The sequence below is a fragment of the Pelodiscus sinensis genome, chromosome 17, assembly GCF_052426305.1.
Source record: "Pelodiscus sinensis isolate ZL-2025 chromosome 17, ASM5242630v1, whole genome shotgun sequence".
NCBI classification, from domain to species: Eukaryota; Metazoa; Chordata; order Testudines; family Trionychidae; genus Pelodiscus; species Pelodiscus sinensis.
In genome coordinates, this window is record NC_143068.1 from 8,820,849 (window position 1) to 8,839,639 (window position 18,791).

Here is an 18,791-nt window from a genome sequence, read left to right on the forward strand (position 1 = left end):
TCTTTTCTGAAAATGCTTTTAACAGAAAACTTTTCCGTTAAAGCATTTCCGGAAAATCATGCCAGTCTAGACGTAGCCCTGAATATTTGAATTTTACTGACTAATGCCCTCAGCTACTGGACTTGATAGAGATTGTTCAGCTGACCTGTCCCCTATCAGGGACCTTATTTTCCCCCCACTGATTTTCATCATTAGCAAGGGCACAGTCACCTCCAGTTTCCAGTGCACCGATTCCATTTGCTCTATACTTTGCTAACAAACTACATTTCATTCATGTCTAGGTTATGGGAATGAAGAACAGTTGAAAGCTAGATTAATGGTGCCCTCTGCTGGCTACAGAGGACAACTAAAATCCCCAATAGTCTTTTGCCTGGCATTGGAAAGGGTCACACACTGGTGTGAACAATGCATGAAGCTAGGCAGCAGCCTTTCACAGCTGAAATAGCTGACACTGGATTAACTCAACAAGAGCAATTTCCTCCAGGATCTCAGTTTGTATCCTAATTATATCCACCATTAAGAACATCACAATCCTGCCAATTATACAATAAAATGAGCCAAATTCTGAATTGAAGCTGGTTCCCTCCTCAAAATGGATTTAAAAGGCTTTTGAGGTTTAAAACATTCCCTTTTCAGGTTAGTACAAGTGTTTAAACTGGGCCCAATCCACAGGTTAATTAACAATGCATGTTAATGCCATTATGGGTTTGTAATGGAAATGCAGACACCCTTGTAAGTACAAGAGGTCACACTTATTCTGTGGTAGCCCTGAACTCTCAACACCCCAACCAGCTCCGCTGATTAGCTTCCAGAGAAAAAGGATTTTTGCATTTCAAATCTCAGTTCTGCATAGTGAAATAATAGCCCCTTCCTTTGCACCAGACAGCTTAATTGGGTCACCTAGATAGAGCCAAGGCCTATTAGGTGCACGGAAACATGGAACCAGACAAAGGCTGTAAGTGACAAGGCAAAGGATACAGCTGATATGCGTAAGAGGAGGAAGATAAGGCTTGAGTGAAATAATACAAAATAGTGTGGTTCTGCTTACACCTTAAAAGAGAGACAGAACGTTTTTGCTGGAGACTTTTGATGCCCCAGACAGGGGAGCTCAGTTTTGGGAGCTACTCTGAAAGATAGCTAGAGATCACTTGATTGCCCACAATTTGCTACTGGAGTAAGAGGGCTAGTAGACCACATAACCCTACCATCTGATGATACACGCAGGGTCTTGGATCCCAGCCTTGATGGAATGTTGCACTAAAAGCACTTTGTTTTTCACAGAGTGGGCCTATAGTCTTAAAAATAAGAGAAGATGCTTTTATTCCAAAATGTAAAATATAAATCTCCAAACTTAGCAAATCATTTTTTCCAAACCCATGAATAAGTAACACTCTGCAGGCAAATGTTCTTATGTCTCTGCCAAGATCTAACAGTTGGTTAAGAATAAAAAAAAAAAAAAAAAAAAAAAAAAAAAAAAAAAAAATCACAATTCCAGACAAGTATCATCAGTTTTCGAGTGAAAGAAGTTACCATTCCTCCTGTTAATGGAGGACTTTGAGATGAATTTTTCCATAGTCCTCACAGGCAGGGAAGAAGCCCTGCAGGACACTTCTAGGAAGAGGTCCAGTAACCCAGACTGCTAGCAAGACTAGGAACGTCATTTCCCGTGAGATATCCTCATGCAGCACCTTCTGGGAAGGAGAAGGAGCTGCCATCTGTGGAGGAGAGCAGAGATGGGAAATTCTGCAAAGACAGAAGAGCTTTCACAGTCTGAGCTTTGTGAGGATACAACCCTCCATTTAACTTATCTGGTCCTTTCCCTTCCCCCATGCAGTTGGAGACCTGTTCAGAAAAGAACTTTAATTCTTCCGTGGAGTCCTAGGCTTAAAGGCATCCTGGCTGCAAAGGCCCTCTCCAAGAGGAATTGGATGACCAAGCCAGATCAGAACAATGATTAGAAGCTTTGTAGATTCCTTCAGTGTAGGGTTTATACCAGAAAAACATTTCTAGACAGCTACCCAATCCCCAACCAGTGAAAAATTACAAGGTCTCAGACTTCAACAATCTGGTCCTGCTATGAGTGTCAGGGACTGGATTTGATGACCTCTAGAAGTCCCTTCCAATTCTATGCTTCTATAAATGTAGTGCTCTTATCACCTAGTGCCGAAGCAATAGAATTTCCCTTTCCAGAATAAAAGCTTTCCAAGTTTAGAGAAGAAGAGAGGCATTCTCCCCCGCTCCTGTTTCCAGCATGTCCAGTAGCTCAGGTCCCCCTGAGAGCTACAACTCAGTGAAAAGTCAAGGCCAGGGGGTTGTCAGCTGTAGTGCTGGGTTTACAATGGTGCTGGTGGAGCTAGGGAGCCAGGCCCAAAAGGGATGTTAGCCTGCTACACTTGCACTGCACCCTTCCGGCTTCACCTTCCCATCACCTGCTCCTCTCAGCCTGACCACTCACTGGCCAAAGGCTCCTCTGTCCCCTCTTATTGGGGCCAGTCCCCCATGCACCTCTCGCTCTGGGCAGTCGCTGCTTCCTACCACTCGTGGGGCCCTATGTCTCCCTGGAGCAGAGCAGCCTGGGATGGTACAGAAGCCTGGTAAGTCTCAGCCAGGTGTGGGGGAGGGAGGGACAGTTATGGGAGGCTTGGCTGGATTAGAATGCTGGGCCCCTCCAGGCAAGCGGGTTATGAGGCAACCTACCAGGCAAGCAGGTTCCAGGGCCAGTGAGCATGGCCAGGAGGCAGGGCATGGGGGAGTGGGTTTCTAAGGCGGTCTGGGCTGTGAAGTGGCAGGGAAGGTGTTGGGGGCACTAGGGAGGTTGGGTATTTGAGATAGGGATGTGGGCCTGGGCAGGGATGAGATGCTGCAGGATGCTGTGCATTTCTGGGGGGAAGCTTAGTGGGTCTGTGGGTGCTGGTCTTAGGGAGTTGGAAGGTAGGGTTGGATGGGGCCAGCTTGTTGGTGTCGTTTGGGCCCATCCATGAGGGGAAGGAAGGGACATGCCACCAGCACAGGGCTGAGCAGGCCACTGTGCATCTGGCCACTGGCAGTTTGTGATGAGTGCCCTCACACTGGGTTGGGCTGAGCGGGGCTGTCCTTGCCTTGCCATGCCCCATTACCCCTGGCTGGGCCTTCACTCTAGGGACTGACCTCCCCACTCTATTGTCCCCATGTAGGCCCACAAGTATGTCTGGCACTGGGCACACAAGAGGTTAATCTGGCCCTGGTTAACTGGTGCACAGAGTCAGTGCACAAGTTCAGACCACAAATACTTACGCTGCTTTTATAAACACAAGAATGGCCACACCAGGTCAAATCAAAGGGCCATCTAGCCCAGCGTCCTGTCTGTTGACAGCGGCCAGTGCTAGGTGCCCCAGAGGGAACGAACAGAACAGGGAATCGCTAAGTGATCCCTCCCCGGTCTGACACCATTCCTACCCATCCTGGCTAATTAATAATAAAGCACAACCAAGACCCTTCAATCCAAGTCCATTCTACATGAGCCATTTGAACAAAATGATTCTATGCCCCCCCCCCCCCCCTGCACTTACCTCATGGCTCAGGACATGAAAGTCCTCACACTTCCCCTGATGACTGTCCTGCAGATGGGGCACCGTCTCAGACTAGGGGCACACTCCGCACACACCACCAGGTGGCCACAAGGGACAAAGACAATGGACACATCTTTGTCCATGCACACTTTGCACATCCTTTCCTCCTGCAACTGCCGCAGCTGCTCCTCAGTACTCTGTGGAAGCTCTGCAGGACGAGACACCCCCAGGTTGTGTTAGAGTAGGGTTATCGGAACACTTTCTTGAACTATGGCCTGGAAAGACCCTTTCAAGAGCTGGTCTGAGAGCCATCATTTTCCCTCTACTGCTCGAAAGCCCATCTGAAGGACATCCTGCACTAGGGAAGACTGATCCAGAGGAGAGGACATGTCCCGATTCCCCACAGGATCTGTAAAGCACAGCAAGGAGACACTTTAGTGGTCCCTTTATTTAGTGAACAGGCTACAAAAGTAGCCACTACCCTATGTGGCAGGATAGAGCAAGGGACTCTGATCAAGTTCTCTGCTCATTAGACTATTCTGCACAGAGAAATGGCCATTTTGTGTTCTAGATAAGCAAGATGAAGCTCCCTGTTTCATGAGGAAAGGCTTCTGAAATTTATATTTCCATCACAGCAATAAGCCAATATTTTTTGTTTTAAATGTATAGCCATTTGAATGCTACAATTTCTATATCCAATACCTCATTCCTTCTCCTAGCCAGTGCTGCAGACCCACAAGTGGCCCTGGAATAAAGGATGAAATCCTGGCCCTATTGAAGTCACTAAGGGAACGTCTACACTGCAACGCTATTGCGAAATAACTAGCGCTAATCTGAAATAACTTAATCCGTGTCTACAGCAGGCAGTTATTTTGAAATAGTGCCAAAATACTGTCAAGCTGGAGGACTTCTTACTCCTTGTACAATGACGGGTACAATGATGGTTACAGGAGTCAGAGTAAGGGAAGTTGAAGGAAGAGTGCTCCATTTCAAAATAAGAGCTGTGTAGATGCCCAATTTCAAAATAAGATACGCAATGGATATAGCTCAATTTGCGTAGCTTATTTTGAGTTAAGCCCTGCACCCTAGGAGAATTGCAATTAACTTTACTGAAGTCAGGATTTTACCCTAAGCATCTCAGGTGCTCAGACCGAACTTTCACTCAAATTACCATTAAACAGAATTTACAAAAAGCATGGAAGGAATATTAACCTGCATACTTCAGATGCTGATAGTGGGAAGGAACAAAAAGCAGGTCCCTATAGATCAGCTAGGTCCCTTCAGCTACATCTAAAGCAGCTGGTCTAATCCATCAGAGAGGACATTGCATTAGCACAATCAGCTCTGGCATGACAATTCCTAGCTTTCAGACAATTACTCCTTTTTGCCATTAGGCAAGAGCTCTATTTTCACTGGCTTTTTTTTTTTTTTTTTTTTTTAATAAAACTGATTAAAAACAGCATTTCACATACTAAAACAGACGACTCTGAACAAAAAGGCTGGGGGAAGGGGGCGGGGGGGGAAGAGGAGAAATTAGCAGGAAATCTCCCCCTATGATCCAATCCATCCCATTCAAGAAAGGGCCTTCCATGTGATTCTGAAACAAGCAGTCCCATCCTAAAGGGCAGGCTCTCCAAGGCTATGTCTATGCAGCAGCGTTATTTTGGAATAACGCAGTCCGTGTCTACACACAAGCAGTTATTCTGACGATGTTGAGCTGGAGGACTGCTTTCTCCAACTCCTGTAACCTTCATTGTATGAGGAGTAAGGGAAGTCGGGGAGGGGCAGGGGAGAAGAGGGCATTCTCTCAAAATAACTGCTGTGTAGACAGCACCAAAAAAGTCAAAATAAACTATTTCAATTTAAGTTACACAATTAGCATAGCTTGAGTTGTGTAGCTTATTTCAAGTTCAGCCCTGCTGTGTAGATGTGCCCCAAAGGTCCTCCTTGTGAGACAGGCAGATTGAACAGCTGCACTCTTCTTAATAGAAGGCCCCATCCTTGAGTTGGAACAGTATGAAATTCACATTGCAGCTACTTAACAGTTGGCTTCAGTTTCTCTGCTAAATCCTACCCAGAACCACTCGTAGACAATTGTAAATGAGTTACGTCCCCAAGTGCCTTTCATTCTCAGTTAAGGGTTTAATGTATCCTCTTAGACTTCAAACCCACTGGCATATCCTTACCAAGAGCAGCTCACATTAATTTTGTGCAAGATTAAAGGGATTGGAGTTGTTCCAGTTACTCAGCAGTTTAGTCCCTAATGTTTTCTGAATCTTTAAGAGGTTACTTTCTGCAGTTTGGCAATACCTGGATACATTTATCTAATTGGAGGGCTTTTCCAGAAGAACTGCAGTTCTGTCTCCTCCTTCCTAAATACATGAGGATGTTCCCTGTGACCTATGTCCTGTAACCCTTCTTATGCATGTCCATTTTGAGGCATATTTTACTCCCAGAGGAAGATCACAAGGAAATAGAGTAACAAGCATGTGCATAATACTTTTATAACAAAAAAGGAGCTGATCTTTCAGTAAATTGTGTGCAAAATAAAGTGTGAATGCTTCATGACAAGCAGGACACCAGAGATCTAGGAACCACAGAGCAGTCAGCTTCCCTAATAAATAAATATTGCCTATCTCCTAGAACTGGAAGGGACCTTGAAAGGTCATTGAGTCCAGTCCCCTGCCTTCACAGCAGGACCAAGTACCATTCCTGACAAATTTTTGCACCAAATCCCTAAATGGCCTCTAGAAGGATTGAACTCACAACCCTAGGTTTAGCAGGCCAATGCTCAAAGCACTGAGCTATCCCTTCCCCCTCAGAAAGCTGACTACACAATTTAAAGCACTTGTTTCATATCTAGCTTAGCTAAAGAAGTCCAGTTTCACGCCACATCTTCATAACAGTTTGAAAGAACACATGCGAAAAGGTAGAATGAAAAGTCACGAGTGCTGCATTAGAATGCCCCTGGAGGTACCTCAAAGTTAGTTTAAAACAAGACTGACAGTTAATATCAAGTACCACAGTGGTGGGTATTCCATTGCCTGCTACACGCGGATATGGAAACTGTTTGCTCTACAAGGCAGGGCTGCAATTCCCCGGCTTGAGTACATATCTTTGTCACAGCTCAAGGAAAGCGACTGCAAGTGTAAGTGATAGTCCAGCTGCAGCAGCATGGATAGCAGCAGACACAGCTGGGCTGTGCTAAGCACATACCCATCTGAAACAGGTGGGTTGGTACTCAGCATCTCATACCCATGCCTCTGATGTGTGTGTTCTAGTCCTCACACGGTGAATGAACGTATGTTCACATGGGCTGGAGAAATCACCCCTCACTGTAGAGTTACATCATTTCAGATTCATGGAGAAACCAGGGAATCTCTTATTCAAGGTCTCAACTCCTGCAGAGGGTGTGGAACCACCTGAATTTGATCCCTTTTCCTTCCAAAGCGTGAGCTTCGGATACGCTTCTTTCTGGCCTCCCCCACCACCTGCCTTCATTTTCTTCTCCACAGAAACCAGGTGTCACAAAGACAGGCCTATAGAAAATCCTGTCTGCTTAGCACACCCATGGCATAGCATACAGTAATTCCTCATTTAACACATTTTCACAATAGCATGATTTTTTTTTTTTTTTTAGGAACTTTTTTTGAATTACACGACCATCCCCGGAATAACATGATTTCCCCAGCTGGCCAGTTGCTGGCAGCTGCCCAGGGCTTCCCCTGCCTCTCTGCAAAGTGACGGAGGGTTCGCTGCACCATTCCCCGCTGACTCCCCCTCGCCGGACTCACCGTTCCCCATTGACTCCCCCTTCTGCCCCTTCTCCTCCGCCCCAGCTTGCAGGCTGATGGCTGGGTTTCCCCAGCCGGCCTGTAGCCAGTGGCTGCGTGGGGCTTCCCCCACTTCCCTGCAAAGTGGCGGAGGGTTCAGCGCTCGCTGCGCCGTTCCCCACTGACACCCCCCCCCCCCGCCGGATGCAGTGCAGATCCCGACAGACCCGCCACAGGGGCATACTCCCAACCTAGCCTCCCCACCCCTGTTCTCACCTTCCCTTTCCCAGAGCCAAACACCTCCCCTCCCTGCTGTAACCCAGTCCCTTTTCTCCCGCAACCTTATGTCCCGGTCCCAAGAGACACCACCACTTGAAACGCAACCCTCCACCTTTTCCATTATTTTCAATGGGAAAAATTGACTCCGCATAACACGTTTTCACTTAACACGATCTTTTTCTGAAACATATCTATAGTGTTAAATGAGGAATTACTGTATATAACTGAGACAATCAGTGGAAAAATCCCCAGAAAGAGCCTGTTCTAACCTAATCTCACATTTACATGCTGCTACCACTACTCCCAAAGCCTGTAAAAAGGTAGCTTTCTTCCCTTACTCAAAGCTTAGAAATGCAGTAAATTTATATCCCCAACTTCCAAAGGTCTGTATTGAGGATCTAGCCACAAGCACCATTTCCAGAAACAGCTTGCTTTAAGAACTCTCCCCCCTCCCCAATCAACCTCAAAAGGCACAGAACCACCACTGGCAAGCTCTCCTATTGGCAGATCTACTTTTAAAAGTGCTAATTGCAGGTGCTGAGGACACAGGCAATAGGAGCCTGAAGAAATGGAGTTGAGCACCCAAGATTCTGAATGCTAACTAGGTATCTGTATAATCGGGCTTAGTCATTTGGTTGCTTAGGTAACGAGCCTTAACGGATTCTAGTTCACTGGCCATTCTGAGAAGTTAAGAATAATTTGGGGCAATATGAAATGTTTTGTAGGAAAACAAAATTTCATCAAATTTAAGTAACTGGAATAATAATAAAAAAAATCAAAACATTAACACAAGTATCATAATTAAATGTTACAATTTTTTTTTCTTCAAAGTGAGAGAGGTTCCTGCCCCTGAATTTACCAAATGGTCTTGGTTTAAACACATTTGCTAGATGTTTTGACCAACCTGGATCTGTATTTTTTGGCAAAATAAGTTTGGCTGAAAAGTCTCATGCCGCTTTAGCGGGCACTTCCACCAGCAAAGGTCACCTTTGTTTCAGGTCCCAGGGGAAGTTTCCTTAAGAACTCTGGAAGCGGTTTCACACATCAAAAATGCAAGCATCTCAGAAAGGGGTTCAGCCTGCAAACACTAGACTATGCAGAAGGCCAGAGTAAAGCCACAGCACTTTCATAAAAACCCCAACACAAAAATAAAACATGCATCTCCACACAAACCTTGAGGTGCAGGGGGATCTTGTTCAGCCTGTTGCCAGGAGGCACCCTGAAAACATCATAAGACAAAACAATCACACAAGGGAAGGAACTCCTTAAACCTCCTCCTCCACTGCACCAAAAGAGGCATAAAATTCACTGACTACCGGAGAGTTGTAGTAAGCATCCTGAACGCGGCTCACAAATTCTCTGCCCCTTGACCGCAGCAGAAACTCACATCTGTGGAGAAAGACAAATACACGGTGAGGGACAGTAGAACTGGTGTGGAATTCGACATCACGAGGATGCTAACCAGGCTCCCCAATGATGCAGCTTGTATCTAGCAACATACTTGTACAAAGCATAAATGGCATCTTTGCCACGGTAGGCAGTCCCTCCCTGTTGGGCAAAACCCTTCCTGTTCCAAATAGAAAGGATGGTGATTTGAGGCTCCTGCTATGGAGAAAGTCAGATCAGACCACATTCTAGACATTTGTGATTGGCTTCTGCCAAAGAGCTTCTCAGATACCTGGAGCACAGGGGAAATGGGTCTAGTGGCCTCTTGTCTAAGAGCCTCCATGCCAGGACTAAGTGTACAATACCCAGGGCTGTCCTTGCCCATAGGCAGGCTATGCACCTGCATCGGGCACCCAAAAGTCTAAGACCTAGTGGTGCCCCAGTGTCCCACCTGCCTCTTCCTAGCCCTGTTCTGTGGCTCTGCTTCCAATGGAGAGGATCTAGTAACTTAAAAGTGAGAAAGCCTGTTACGAACAGAACACTGACCCTGTGAAAGCTACTCAAGTGGTCATGAAGCCATTTAGCAAGCATTTGCTATTTGCGGTCAGATTGTCACTTTAAAAATAAGGCCCTGTAGACTAGCACAGTAAAACAAATTTAAAATTTTATTAGTGTTGAAGATTATAAAAAAAGTTACATCTCTTAAAAAACCTCAACCCCTCTCCTCTCAGCTGCCGTCAGCTTAATAGTACTGTGTATGGCCCTATAAATCCGAAAGACGTCCCTGACAATATCCTACTATTTACACAGGAAGGCCAATCTCAGTGGAAAGCACGTGCTGCTCCAATACCAGTAAGAGACAAGGGCAGTGTTAAAATCTTTAGGAATCAATGGTAGAGATTGATTCACCATAGGCAAAACTACAGAAGCAGAGTTCTGAGCTTTGCAGGTCAGGCTTGGTTTTGGTTGGGAAAAAAAAAAAAAAAAAAAAAAAAAAGCGCATTAGATTTGTAGACACACATGCTGTGTGTTTATGTAAGGCCAAGCCCTGCGTCTCTCCATTTGGTTGGGACCTCTCAGATCTAACATAAGGGTATCAAAAAAACACCACCATCACCACCTCCTACTCCTGAGTGGGGGGAGAGAAGACTGCAACACTAACACAGCTTGTTAAATTGGGATCTGCTGGGATAGGTCTCAGGAATTACCAAGAGACTGAAATTCACTGTTGTTCCTGCTTTGACTACAAGCTGGTGTTTCTTAAAATTTATTGTGGAAATAGCAATCTGGTGGCTTATAGCCTTTCATGTAGGCTTACCAGATAGCAGCACTTATCAGACAGTGATAGGGCTGTATTTGAACGGATAACAGATTACTTTGTAGCATTATCTAATTAAACCTCACCTGGGATAGGAGGTGTGTCTGTGTAGCAAGGCTCATTCAGTAAAACATGGACTAATGATTTGTAGGCCAGCCAGAGTGAGTATTAGTATATTGTAAGTTACCTTGGAAACCATTTGGCATGTTCCCTCCAGGGGTCATCTCCAAGCTCCCAGTTCCTCAAGCTGCCATCACAGTAAACACGCCTCACAGTGTCTCCTTGACCTGAAAAGTGCATTAAGAGATGACCGGATGTCAGGTATGAGCAGCTAGTTATACTAACCCAGGGGCAATTTGATGCCACTATGAGGAGAGCTGGTGGAAGTGCAGGATATTTACTGGTTACCATAACTGGATACCATACAACACATCCCATGATGCCTCTGTCCCTGTTCAGAGACAGGGAGTCAGGTCAGAGCACCAATTCCAAATTAGTGCAATGTAGGCAAGCCAGCTAGAACTCTTATTAGGGTTCCAGTGTTGGGTCAATGGATTCTCTGCACATCCCCTTTGTGGGCTCCCAAGTATGCCATAGGGCCACTCCCACTGCACACACTCTGTTTCTTCAGCCAGCCAAGTGCTACCCCACAGGAGACCACCAACTTGAAGGCCAGTGAAACGGGTGCTCACCATACTCCCTAGCAATAGCAGTCCTCATTATAGAGGTCCCAAGCCATCCAGTCCAGGGAAGAAATAAAAATTCAGTGGGTTGACCGTTAGCTTTATTCAAAACCATGCACTGTAGCAGGCATGCTATCTAGGAAGTTGTACCTTCCCAGTCAGCAAGTTACATATGGACCCCACTAAGAATTACTGGAAGGTCTATCCACCTGCAGACATAGGACCCTTTAAAGATTTTCAATACAGCTGGTCCAAATCTGGGCTTTCAGAATCTTTGAATGCTCTAAAACAAGGGAACTCTTTGGATCAGCTAGACTGGCGACGCTCTGGAATTAACCAGCCCAGTGACCTCTGGATTTGCCATGCTGTTGGATTGTTTTCCTGATGGATCCCCATTCTCAGTATTATGTTTTCAACAGCTGGTCTGCAGGTAGAAAAAATTCCAAAGCAAATCTGACAAAAGGATCCTAGCTGCAACCTCTCCTTTCTGGCTCATTCTGGTTTCCTGAACTGGCTGTTCTTTTGTCTTTTTTTTTTTTTTTTTAATTAAAGTAACAGAGCCCAAACATGGAAAAAAGATATCGCAAGGCATTTCAGCTCAACTGAAACAGGTACATGTATTCCCAGCCCTATTTACATTCAAGGTAGAGTTTATTTATTTATTTTTTAACCGGAGCTACAGCAAAACCCAATTCATGTGATTTTGGTAAGACTCTCAGGCAATACATATGCACGGAAGCTAACCAGTCCTTTCAGCTAACAGTCATGTAATGAATGCAGGGCATCATCCAGATAGCCTTGCTGTCAGAGAGCTTTGGGATAGAAATTGCTCTCTCACCCCCATTTTCCCTAAGTCACATTTCCATTTTATTTAGGCAGACTCTTATGCAGGGGCGGGAAACCTTTTTTGGGCTGGGGGCCACTGACCCACAAAGACCCAGACTCTCACTGATATGTCCCTCCCCCCCCCCGAAAAAAAGACAGACAATTCCCCTCAAACACCAGAGCCTGGGGGGAGGGGGATCCCCAGGCTAGTAGATTGTGTGCTCCAGCCCCACACAGGAACAGCAGGGTGTGGAGGGAGGGGGGGGAAGGGGATGGAGCACCAGTGCAGGATCTCCAATGCTGGGGGGGGGGGAAAAGGGAGGAGCCCCAAGCCTCAGGGGCTTTTATCCAGGCAAACCAGGGGCTGTATCCTGCCCTTAGGTTCCCCATCCCTGCTCTAGGGGAAAGAGCACAGGACTGGTGCTCAAAACTATTCTGAGCTCTAGCTTGCTCTATGATCCTACTCCAGTTACTCCACTCCATATATTAGCTTGTTAAAATCGGCAATATGGGAACACTGCCTACTTCTGTCCCTGGGGAAAGGGATCAGCTGGGAGGTGTAATATGGGCATGCAGTTCTTGGACGGCACTGTACACGGGCCAATCAGTATACCAGTAATGTCCCCGCACCCCCACTTTTCTGAAATTAGTTATGAGCAGTGTTCTCTGTAAGCTGTGAACTTGTGGAGCACTCAGGAGAGATTCACATACCACCCAGCTGATTAGCAAAGTGCCCACTACTAGCATTTTGTTTTCTATGGGTGGTGTGCATTTGCACATGCCTGGGTGCACAGAAAATTGTTGTGCATGTGGATGAAAAAAATCCATATATGGAAAAAAGTTAGAGGAAATATCGGTTGAGCTAGTACACAGGAAATGTCACCTCGGGTTGCTCAGTCCAGGACCAGTTATAAGATGTACCTCCTCACACCATTTCTTGTGAAGTATACGGCAAAGCCTTCACGAAAATGAAGGAACATCATTAAGCTATATTCATGTTGGGGGTGGGGTAACACAAGTACTGTTCATATAGTTACACTATAGAAGGGAAAAACATATCCCAGTTCTAGGGATTTTATCGATGCTATGCAAAGAAGACCACCACAAATTATTCAAGGCCTAGAAAACATGACCTATGAAGGAAGGCTGAAAGAACTGGGCCTGTTTAGTCTAGAAAAGACGACAGAGGGGACATCATAGATATTTGAAAACTGCTAAAAGAGTGTTACAAAGAGGAGGGAGAAAAATTGTTCTCCTTGGCCTCTGAGGATAGGACAAGAAGCAATGGGCTTAAACTGCAGCAAGGGAGGTTGAGGCTGGACATTAGGAAAAGTTTCTCAACTGTCAGGGTGGGCAAACACTGGAATAAATTGCCCAGGGAGGTTGTGGAATCTCCATCTCTGGAGATATTTAAGAGCAGGTTGGACAGACATCTTGCAGGGATGATCTAGATCAGGGCTACTCAACTTTGGAAGCCCTGGGGGCCAGAATGATACTCACAGTACATGCCAAAGGCCGCAACTTGAGTGTGGTTGTATAGACATGCAAATATATATGCAAATAGCTTCTCTCACACTGACAGGCATGAATACAGAATACTTCCCACAATGTCACAGTGCACTTCCTTCCTGGGGGCTAGAAACCCCGACACCTTATACCGATCTGTTCCAGCCAGCCCATCCACTTGCGACTTTCAGTGCTCACCCCGCCTGGGAGACGCCTTGCCATTGTGGAGCGTGTTCCCAGTGGAGACCACGTTGAAAGGATCCCATCCACGGGCCACATGCTGAGCTCCAGGTAAACCCAAACCACACCACGGGCTGTAAACAAACAGGCCGTGGATTGAGTAGCCCTGATCTAGATGGTGCTTGGTCCTGCCACGAGGGCAGGTGACTGGACTTGATGCCCTTTCAAGGTCCCTTCCAGTGCTAGTGTTCTATAAATCAGAATAGCAGCTCACTGGATCAACCTCTACAGAGCTACAGGTTCAACACAGCGTGAGGGAGGCATGGAGATAGAAATGCAACGCTTGCATGTGTAGACAGATTCAATAAACTGTCTCAGAGCAAGCCAAGGAATTTTAAGACATCTCCAACCATGTGCAGCTGTAGCTTGTAGCTATTAGGAACAGATTGCGTGGGGGGAAGCTCACACAATTCTGCCAGAAGAGCATGAGTCCTTCCACTGGCAATGCCTGTATGTAGGAGACAAGAATAGCATTAAAAGACAAAGTAAAATTTAAAGTTTTAGCATTAACTCAATTTACTAACTGAGCAGATTTTAAAGGGATTCCGCAGAGGAAAAGCTCAAACTCATTAGATTTCTGTTCATGATTCAGAATTATGGGCCATTGGGCTCTATCTAGCTTTCCAAGCGAGAGTTCTCTATTGAAAAGCATGACATTAGCTGGGATCGACAGAGTCCCAATCTTCAGAAGAGGGGACACCTACAGACAGCTAAGGGTCTTAAATGAAAAAATATAAAACAACTCCACCCTGTCCCCTCCATATTACAACCAGTCCCCAAATTACAAACAGGTTACGGACCAAACAGTTGGCCGTAACTCAAACTGTTCCTAAGTCGGACCCCATTGAGTTACATTGCAACCATGCTGTTACAAACGCGACCTGTGCTTACGAACTCGGGGACCGCCTTTACGACTGCTTAATGCGAGGTTTGGTCATAAGTACGAATGGTCATACATCAACCGTTCATAACTCGGGGACCGGCTGTATATTTACCTGAACTGTTTGCATGTCATGACTCCGGTTAGATTTCACATTTAAACCAGATACTAAAGGTGTATGGAACAAACAATCGCAAATGGTGCGCACAGCAAGTCTACAGTCACGGCCTCTCACTGTTCCCATGATCTTCATTGGTCTGTCATACTCCTCATTACTCCTGGTCTTAAATTTGAAGTAAGCTCTTCAGGGGAGAGAGTTTCCATTACAAGTCTGGGCTGAACTTGGAGAGAGCCTTCATCAGTGTTTAGAGCGCTCCTCTATGCCCGGCTCTGATGCAGTACAGGTTGTACCTCCCTTAACTGGGACTCCCTGGTCCGGCATGGACCACAGATGTTCCTGGACCGAAGAGTCTAGGAACAGGGAGGTCTGGTGGCAGGCAGGAGGATGGTGGGGAGCACCAGAAACCCTGTGTTGGCAGTGGGGGAAGGGGACAGGCAGCACAGCGGCAAGTTCTGGCCTCAGCAGCAGCCACCATGGAGCTCTGTCCCCAGCAACAGTAAGGGAGCTCTGTCCCCAACCCTGGCTGCACAGCTCCGGCCCCTGCCATGGACCAGGCAACTGCTGAGCTCTGCCCCAGGGCTGGAGATCTGGCTGTTGCACTCCACCCTGGCAGCAGGGGGGCCGGAGGCATCTAGGGAGCCCTGGGGCAGCAGTGGAGGCAGGCTGGAGCCCTAACTCACTGGTAGCATGGGCCAAGAAGGGAGGGGCATGGAGGAATACTTGAGGGTGGGGTTGAGTGCCATTGCCAGCCCCACAGACAGGGCTTGAGGAGATCCTGAGACCTCCATTCCCAACTCACCTTGCGAGACACTGATCTGCAGGCTAGGTGGCAACTGCCAGTGCAGCCACACTGATTTCTGCTCCAGAAGCTTCCTCGCCTCCCCCCGCCCCAACTCATCTCACATCCTTCTCCCCCGCCCTGAAGACATGAAGTGGGAAGGGCAAGTATTGTGCAATGTCAACACACAAAGCAAAATGTCCTTAAAGCCAAAGTAATCAGTTTCAAGCAACTATTTTGCCCTTTGATTTACCAAAGGAAATATCATTGTGCATGTGCAGTGAAATTAACGTGTATCAACACTTACCAAAAAAAGTGTCTAATCCTGCCAAGCCTACCTGTATAGAAGAAGCCAGCTCTGGCCAGATGCTCAGGATACAGATCTGTGTACGGTGGCCAGTTCTCAAGAGTAGTTAGTCGCACTGCTTCTGTTTCCCTCTCCGGGTATTCTGGTTGACTGGGGAGGGCTGTGTCTTCCACATCCATCCTCTGCAGGAGGCTGAGGATCTTTCCATTCACATAGTCCAAGATTTTCTCAAAGAGGGTCATCCGCTGGTTGCCAATGACTTCACCACAGATGAACTTACAGGTAGGGAAAAATGTCCTGTGCTCTCGCATGGGCTCATTCTCAGCCTCCCATCTCCACAAGATACCACCACAGCAGAAGCACTGCACTCTGTCATCAGGACTCAAGAAGAAAAAGCCAGCTTTAGCCAGGTCTGTGGTAGAGACGGGTGAGCTCTCTGGCCACTGCTGGAAAGTCCTCAGTCTTTTCTCCTCACTCCGCATGTCGGCCTTTGACAGCTGAAAATGCCTTGGCCCAGACCCACTCTCGTATGAGAGAAAGCTGGCCTCCATGTCTCAGCACTAAGAGGGGGAAAAAAAAATACACAAGACACTCCCTCAGTGACCAGCTGTATTTCCCGATGTCAGGCAGCACTCCAACTGCCAGCTGCATTCTCATCCCCACAACTCATCCTGCTACACGTTCTGGAAAGCTCATGGTCTCAACTAAGCCAAGCATGTTCCTGAACTGCAGTCAAAACAGATCTGGATTTTCTATGCCCTGCTGCTGCTTTTTCCTTCCCTCCAGACACTAGCAGGGATTGAGGAAAAAGGGAAAAGACCAGCAGTTTCTCCCTTGCTTTTCAAGCTGCCAAGAAGCCTAAGTATTTTTGCTTTTCTTGTAAACCAAAGCAAGACCTAGTCAATGCACTTGGATAAGGTCTCTCAGTTTTCAGTCTGACCTGAGCGGTGAACCTCAGTTGTTCCCTGGTCTTTAACAAAAGTATAAAAAGAATTTAATTCCTGTGTGCTATTCCTTTTATTTCAAAGAAAGCCTATAGTTGCATATTCTATGAGTAGGCTTCTCTTTCCATCATGTGCAAGCATTAGTATGGCAGTCTGTGGCCAGGAGCTCGATTAGCAGCTTGTGCCTTCATTCCTACCCATCTCATTTCACAGAACACCCCACACCTCCAGCAGAGCCAGCACAGAAGTAACCCAAAATGTTGATGCCTGCTTTCCTACATGGGTTTCCTTAAGTCACAGGTAATGGTGGTCACAGTTTGTGGCCTTCAGTCTTCTTTTGATACAGAACTAGTGAAACTAAAGAAAGTGTTAGTTTTCCAGGCCTCCTCCCCTACTCCAACTGAATTAATATTCCAAATGTGTGAGCAGTTCTGCAAAGCGACCGCCACTTCCGTTTTTGCCAGCAAAAGGCAGCACTGGGCCTAAATCTTCCCTCACACAGGTGAGAGCCAAGAGTGACTCTGCAAAAGGTAAGCAAATTATTCAGAAGTAGGGATCTCCATATACTTGGCAAACAGCCGTCATCGAGAGAGCCTCTTTTAATAGAAGCATACCTCAGAAAACCTGTCAGCGTTCACGTCACTAATTCACAACAAGCAAGTATTGACCCCCTGTTGGCTATTAGTGGGGTCTTGTAGTGTAAGTGGATAGCTCTCAATACAGTAAACGATCATAAATTAAGATAAAAATTGATTTTTTAAAAACAAGAGACTTTGCATTATAAAGACATTTACTGTCAAGATGTGGCCAGCCATCACCTTGATCACTTTATTGCATGGTACACCCCTTTGGAAGCCTGAGGAGAATTAATCAGCAATTAGCACATAGTACAGAATGGGGACTGCAATTAGTACCTTGCTAATAGCACCAAGAGACCAATGACAGAGGTGACATGGAGTCCTAGCAACCCTAGTAAAAAGCCCTGGAGAAGACAGTTGCAGCACATGGGAGACTGTGTGTGGAAAAGCTTATTCTGGGATTGCCTGTGAGATACAAGTCTCACAAGACTGAAATCACCATTACTAAGAGTCCAGTATTTCATGGGCACTCACTTCTCATTGAGCAGCTGCGGCTGTCTGTCAATAGACCCTGCTCAGCCACACTTCTTCTACAGAAAGGCAGGCAGAGAAAACGCTGTATTTAGCAGGGTAGCTAGAATTTCTTTCTATAGCAAGACAAGCCAAAGTGGTGGAGAGAAAGGCCCTGAAAAGCCTATGCTAGAAAAAGTATATTTGTGCTTCATACACCAAACCATTGGTTTGAGAACAGGCCCATTGGTATAAGAGAAACCCAGATAAAGCAGCGAGAATCTAGGAGATTGAGGGGGATTAGCAGAGCAGCTAAGAGTACCTGAAGTCTGCTTTAACCTACATACCAGATTTCACTCTGGGCTAGTTCTGCAATTCCAGCACTATTTGAGTCCTGGGAGCTGTCAAAGCAAAGTCACAGTTAATGTTACACGTAAGCAGGCATTGTTCTCTGCTAAGGAGATATCACCAGTTATTGTCACTTACGTACCATGTATTGGAACACATTTACCCAGCTGAGGCAAGGACACAATAGCAGAGCTAGACTTTGATTTTACACTAGGACAAGTGTAAGACCCTCCAGTTCACACCCACCTGGTCATAAAACACAGCCACCTACCTCTTCTTTACACACACACATTCACCTCTGTTGAAATCAAATATTGAGTCTGCCAGGGAGTCTTAAATAAGGAGCTTTCATAGAAACTGAATTCCTAGAGAACCGATTAAGATTTCAATAACATTTCACAAGTCAAAATCACTACTTCCCACTAGCCAAGACACACCACCATGGGGCATCAGGAGCATAGACTGAGTTACCACATCATCTTCTCCCAAAACACTTAACTCTGGGCCATTGACAGCTAAAGCTAGACACCCTATTCATTAGCAGGCCTATTCCAAAGGGGGACTTTAGACAGAGCACAAATACCACCTTCTAAATCTACTCAGCAGAATATTAATGGCCAAATAAGAATATAACTAACCAGCCACTAATTCTCAGCCTGTAGAATGTTTCTAAGATCCAAGACCATCCTAAAGAAGCTAGTTTGTCAGCTCAGTCCTATTTAAAGCTACTAGGGCCCATTGCTTTGGGCTGAACTGCGACAGCTGAG

The 18,791-nt window shown here is 46.2% G+C and overlaps 1 protein-coding gene across 3 annotated transcripts; it reads right to left on the reverse strand.

Moving 5' to 3' along the window:
• Positions 1 to 1,303: 1,303 nt before the first annotated feature.
• On the reverse strand, positions 1,304 to 18,791 carry LOC149523452 (baculoviral IAP repeat-containing protein 7-B-like). Of its 3 annotated transcripts, none has more exons than XM_089769646.1 (7): positions 18,663 to 18,791; positions 15,676 to 16,204; positions 10,492 to 10,591; positions 8,917 to 8,989; positions 8,774 to 8,819; positions 3,549 to 3,756; positions 1,304 to 1,743 (listed from the first exon to the last, which is right to left on the reverse strand). In XM_089769646.1, the coding sequence occupies exons 2-6, from the start codon at positions 16,193 to 16,195 to the stop codon at positions 3,557 to 3,559; spliced, it is 939 nt and encodes a 312-aa protein (XP_089625772.1). In that variant the 5' UTR covers positions 16,196 to 16,204; positions 18,663 to 18,791; the 3' UTR covers positions 1,304 to 1,743; positions 3,549 to 3,556. The 3 variants fall into 3 exon arrangements, with proteins under 3 accessions (XP_089625772.1, XP_089625771.1, XP_089625773.1); XM_089769645.1 differs by having other exon boundaries at positions 8,914 to 8,989; XM_089769647.1 differs by lacking the exons at positions 1,304 to 1,743; positions 3,549 to 3,756 and adding an exon at positions 3,845 to 3,957 and having other exon boundaries at positions 8,914 to 8,989.